The sequence below is a fragment of the Barbatula barbatula genome (genome assembly GCF_947034865.1).
Source record: "Barbatula barbatula genome assembly, chromosome: 10".
Taxonomy (NCBI): Eukaryota; Metazoa; Chordata; class Actinopteri; order Cypriniformes; family Nemacheilidae; genus Barbatula; species Barbatula barbatula.
The window spans coordinates 21,650,334-21,656,355 of NC_136773.1; the positions used below are offsets into that span (position 1 = coordinate 21,650,334).

The following is a 6,022-nucleotide window of genomic DNA, read 5'->3' on the forward strand; positions in this document are numbered from 1 at the left end:
AATGTTAAACAGACGACTTTAAGATTTAAATGTATATACAGTTGTGTTCAAAATAATAGCAGTGTGTTCGATTAAATCTCACAATCCTCATAATAACTTTGTTCAAATATGACATTTGTTATTACTCTACAGAAAGTGAAGAAAAAGGAATAGTAGTGTCTGTATTTTTCTTTACAAAGTCAAACATTTACTGTTTAAAAAGAAAAATGCTTGAAGATTAAGTGTTCTTGTGAATCACTGAACTAATATTTATTTGTATAGCCACGGTTTCTGAGAACTGCTTCACATCTGTGTTTCACGGAGTCTACCAATGTCTGGCACCTGTGAACATGCATTCCAGTCCAGGACGATTGCACTACAGACCACAATTCCTCTGCATTTCTTAGTTTTGCCTTAGAAACAGTTTTGTTTTATGTCACCCCACAAGTTTCTATTGTATTAAGGTCTGGAGTTGGGTTGGCCACTTCATAACGTTAATCTTGTTGGTCTGGAAGCAAGGTGTTGCACGCTTACTGGTGTGTTTGGGGTCGTTGTCTTGTTAAAACACCATTTTCGAGGGCATTTCCTCTTCGGCATAAGGCAACATGACCTCTTTAAGTATTTTAATGTACTCAAACTGATCCACGATCCCGAGAATCCGATAAATAGGGCCAACACCATAGTATGAGAAACATCCCTATATCATGATGCTTGCGCCACCATGCTTCACTGTCTTCACAGTCCTGTGGCTTGAATTCAGTCAGAGAGAAATGCACAGTACAAAATTTGCTGCCTTCTTACTTAAATAAGGGCCAGAATGATTGACCTCTCTATTTGAACTCCACACTGTTATTATTTTGAACACGCCCTTTTTAATTAATGACTCAATTACACGAAATTAACAGCATGCATGTCATGACTGTTGGTTTTCTAGTCTACTACAACTACTAGTAAAATATTTTCCACATAGAAATTACATTTCTACCAAAAACAGTGACTGGTTAGTGATGTTGGACTGCTATTACTTTGAACATAACTACTCTATACAGGTTTTGAACAACACGAGGGTGAATAAATGACGACACAATTTCGATTTTTGGGTGAATTGTCCCTTTAACTAGTGATACCTTAAGGAAGAGAAACTAAAAACATGAGTTTGTTTACGTTTATTTCTGAAAATCAGTGTTCAAGTAAAAAATTATGTCATCATTTACATAATGATGTAAATCTCTTGGCATTTCAAACCTTTATGACTTTCTTTCTTCTACAGAACACAAAATAAGATATTTTGAAGAAAGTTGGTAACCGAACAGCACTTAGACCCTATTGAATGGACAAAACCAATGCAAGTGAATGGGGGCAAGTTAACAACATTCTTTAAAAAAAAAATATATATATATATATTGTTTTCTGCGTAAGAAAGTCATACAGGTTTTAAGTATAAAGAAAATGAGAAAATTATGACAGAATTTTAAGTTATGGGAGAACTTTATCACTTTAAAATTGTAAAAACTATAGAATACTATACATTCATACTTGTTCTGTCAGTTTCCTTGGTCTGGTCTATTTTTTATAAATATGTTAAAAATGAAAGGATAGTTTAACACTGACATTTATGTTCATGATGTTCCATCCAGCACCTGCGATTAAATTAGTCACTTCTTTTTTTGTAATATCCTTCATACATGAATTTCAAGAAAACACGTCCCTTTTTAGATAAAGGAAATTCGTTCTGGGACCATTAACATTTCTTAATTCCTGCTATTCCCGAAGGTGATGCTCATTACTATAATCTGTTTTTCATCAAGTCAACGTAAATTAAAGAAATAAAAACCCTTTAAACTTTAGTCTTTAGAAGTTGGGAGTGATTTCCTGGGTTGACCCAGAGAAGTCTTAGCAAGTTTTTGAGTGACCACCTATAAAATTATTGTCAAACTAGTCTACGGTCATACATTTCATTCTGTGCAGTGATTGAAGGTTAATAAGCAGCATGTTTCTTCATGTTCAGACCACAGTAATTTCCCTTGTGGTATTAATGTACGGCCAATGCTAGACTCCATCACAGCTCAGAATCGCAGCTACAGCAGTCGGGTTTAGGGGAGCAATCGGGTGTACAGCACGGCTGTAGCGTAGGGTCCTTTCCTTTTCCAATCTCACTCTCTCCAAACACCATAGTAGCCTCAAACTGCTCCTTCAAAACCTTGATCTGCTTCCTCACAAAATCCCAGACCGGACCGGTGAGGTTGTAGTTCTCTGAGGGGTCTGCCTCCAGGTCAAAGAGCAAAGGGGGGTCATGATACTTTTGGAAGGCGAATAAGGAACAATCCTGGTCTGGAGTGGTCTCACTGTGAGTGGCACCTGAATTATGGGAGGTAAAGAAAGATGTGTTATAAAGAAACATGGAGAAAAGAGATGAAGATTAAATAGAGTCTGAATGCAGCGTACCTCGTGTGTAGAAATGAGCTTTGTATTTTCCCCATCTCACTGCAAACACACTATACTTCTCGCTTGGATCAGTGGGGTAGTAAAACATGGTCTCTCTTTTACTCTGAAACACCAAACACTTTTGAAATAGCTAGACAATTTGAGAAATAGCCTAGACGTAATGCAATAACGTCTCATGTGTACTGGCCTGTTTAAGGCACACGGTTTAAATTGAAAGACGTTGATTTAACATTTTATTTCAGTTGGTAATGCTCTCTTGATTGTATTTTGTTCTAACACATGTAAAATGGTAAAAAACTAAAAAAGAAAGTGCATCTGGACCGATATTATTTATGTCTGTCAAAAAAAAAGATTTTGTATCTTTTAAGTCTCTTACCGGTCCGAGATTGAACAGGGTATTTGTCATTTCCACCCCGTCCAGTTGCACCTCGGGTAATGAAGCCCCTGCCAATTTGGCAAAAGTGGGCAGAATGTCTAAAGAACTGGAAAGTGCATGAGTAACACCTGTAAACAATGAGAAAATGAATCCATGGTGAGAATATGTACAGCATATGTTAGCACATTTTTAGGCATTTAGAATTAACCTCAAACCATACATATGAATAAAGTGACCTATTTTTAGTCACTTAAGAAAGGAAGTCGTACAGGTTTGGAATTACATGACGGTGAGTAAATGCTCTAAAGACGCTTGCAATACGTTTTTAAAGGTTGTTCATTTTTGTGACTGTGTTTTCCCTAGCACCTGGTTGGATGAAACCCGGCCAATATGCAATGGCTGGCTCTCTCATTCCTCCTTCGTAAGTTGTGCCTTTGCCACATTTCAGCAGTCCTGAATTTCCACCACGAGACCTCCGCATCAGCTCTGGCCTAGAAGCACAAACACACCCATGTAGGTTGCGTGACGGTGAGAAACAGTCACAAACTAATGGACTTTCATTTCACACGTACCCATTGTCACCAGTGAAGAAGACCAGTGTATTGTTGATCACGCCTGTTTCCAACAAAGTCTGCAGAATCTTCCCAATTGTGCCGTCAAACTCCATCAGTGCATCGCCGAACGGCCCTCGAAGGGACTTACCTGCATACTCTTTACCTGCATACTGAGGGTAGTGTGTATGCTAAAGAGAGGGAGAGAACGACTGTCATGGGTCATATTAAATCAAATGTATGCAAAATATTCAGCCATACAATCGAGAGTTCAGCATGAACACTCACATGTGAAGGGTAGTACAGAAAGAAGGGTCGCTCATTTTGGACGGCAACACGAATGAACTGAGAGGCAAAGTCGCCGTAGGCCTTCTCAATCTTCAGGAAATCTGCAGGCTGCTGCTTGATCGTCTCTCTCAACATGAGAGGCACAGTTACCAAACCCTGATCGCAGCGACCAAAGCACTTCACATCCGGGGGAAAGCAGGTGAGATTCTGACATGGACCCTTTGATGGAGTAAAAAAGTGTGACGGTCTACTCTGTAAACACTGTGTCGGCGGTATGCAGCAAAGATAAATGAAAATATACAAGAAGAAAACAATTACTTGGTCGTGAGAGTAAGGGATACCAAGATAATTGTCAAAGCCCTGTCGGGTGGGCAGATAAGTGCCGTTCGGCCCAACACCCAGATGCCATTTTCCCACCATGGCTGTTGAATAATCCTTCGTCTTCAGCACCTCTGCGATGGTGGTCTCATTAAGAGGCAGACCCCCTTTGGAACTCGGATACAGCACACCCGGAAAGATCCCAGAGCGAGTCTGATACCGACCCGTTAGCAGTGCGGCCCTGGACAGAATAAAATAATGGGCATGTTTGAATAGCACAAAATACTGTACTGCAATACTTTTAATGTTATTTAGGTATTTAGTGCATACTACACAGTATACATCCTGCATATTATGCTACACGTGGCCATTCCCTGTCATTCTCAACATGTATTCTGGCGCCATCTTCTGTGCCATAAACTGAATTATGAATTATGGATCATGTAAACCAGAGATTAAATAAGAATACAATAAATCAAAGGACATTTTTATCGAAGCACGGAAATCAGATCAAAACCAGTGCATAAATTAACCAAATTATCAAACGATTAAATATTTAAAGATACACTTGATTTAAATCAATCTTAACGTTTTTAATATAATGAACACGTTGTCTATTAAATCGCATTATTAAAGTAGAACAGATTGTCTGTCATTGAACAGGTGAGTCTGTTTGTACCTGGAGGGACTGCACACGGGACTCGTGACGTAGAAGTCGGTAAAGCGTAGCCCGTTCGCCGCGAGTCGGTCCAGATTCGGGGTCAGAGAGCTCGGGTGCCCGAAACATCCCAGATCGCCGTAGCCCAAATCATCAGCGAAGATAAGCACGAAATTCGGCGGAGATGCACGAACACACGCTACCGCGATCAATACAAAAACCGCTATCATCTTTGATCCGGCGATCTGCTGCACCCGAACCCTTAAATATCAAATTAAATCGTTTTCCGATCACTTCAAATAGAATGACAGATCGGTTGCTCGGTTCATGAATAAACCCGTATTGTGAGCATCAGTTTTAATCACCGCATCTTTATTGACCTGTCTTTAATAACAAACTAGTCTTTCACGTTTGTTCCGCGTGGGTCACCTGATCGCGGTCACGTGGTGCTCTTTGGTGGGATTTGTAGTTTTTTATTCAAAGACTACCGTCAACCTGTTTGAATGGATGTTCGCACGAGTCGTTTAGATTTCTGTTGTTTGTGGTACTTCAGTTGTTTTTCTTTCGTGCTTCTTTGGGACACAATATTGTAATTGAACGCAAAAATGTAATAATGCAAATATAAACTTAAATTTTGTTTTTAACGTAGAAGCATCTATGTGCACAAAGGAAAATGAGCATCGTAAGGATTTGGGACGAGTTCGTGGGTGAGTAATGAAAACATTTCTGTGGCGAACTTTTTAACAAATGGATACGTTAAGAAACGAAATATCCGGAATATAAATGAGTGCCATGCAAATCTTAACCGTATCAAGGTAAGATTGTGTTTGTGTATCAGTGAATGTTTTACTGTTGTGCTGTCATAGATCTCAGAGCCCAGATGTTAAATTTTCCATATTGAACCGTTTAAAAAAATATAATGTCTTCAGCAACGCCATGTGTATTTGATTTATTAGATTCAAAACATAATTTATAATTCATGCACACTTAATTCACTTGCACTATTGTTTAGTCTAAATTATTATCTGTTCATAGCCACCTGTACATTAATGTTCATAGCATATAGCCATCTGTATATAATTTCATAGTCCATACCTACTGTAAAATATTTGCATAGTCCATACCCACTGTATAATATTTTCCTAATATTGTATTCTGTATTTATTCTAACTGTATATCCTGCACTTGCTAATTGCACTTCTGGTTGGACCTAAACTACATTTCGTTACACTTTTACATGTGTAATGACAATAAAGTTGAATCTAATCTAATTATCTGTGCGACATCTTTGAGGTTTGGAGTATTATGCACATTTAAGTGTGCATAAGTAATACACATTTGTGGTTTCATATTTGTTATAGGAATTAAAATGTTGGCATGACAATACTTCGCAAACTGGAGAGACGT

General features: G+C 38.6%; 1 protein-coding gene across 1 annotated transcript; it reads right to left on the minus strand.

Annotated features, from left to right (window-relative positions):
* Positions 1-1,130: 1,130 nt before the first annotated feature.
* On the minus strand, positions 1,131-5,063 carry arsa (arylsulfatase A). The gene is made up of 8 exons (XM_079465715.1): positions 4,637-5,063; positions 3,958-4,198; positions 3,640-3,858; positions 3,373-3,542; positions 3,167-3,291; positions 2,801-2,928; positions 2,425-2,527; positions 1,131-2,337 (listed from the first exon to the last, which is right to left on the minus strand). Exons 1-8 carry the CDS (start codon positions 4,843-4,845, stop codon positions 2,039-2,041), a joined length of 1,494 nt encoding a protein of 497 aa, XP_079321841.1. The 5' UTR covers positions 4,846-5,063; the 3' UTR covers positions 1,131-2,038.
* Between the last annotated feature and the right edge of the window lie 959 nt (positions 5,064-6,022).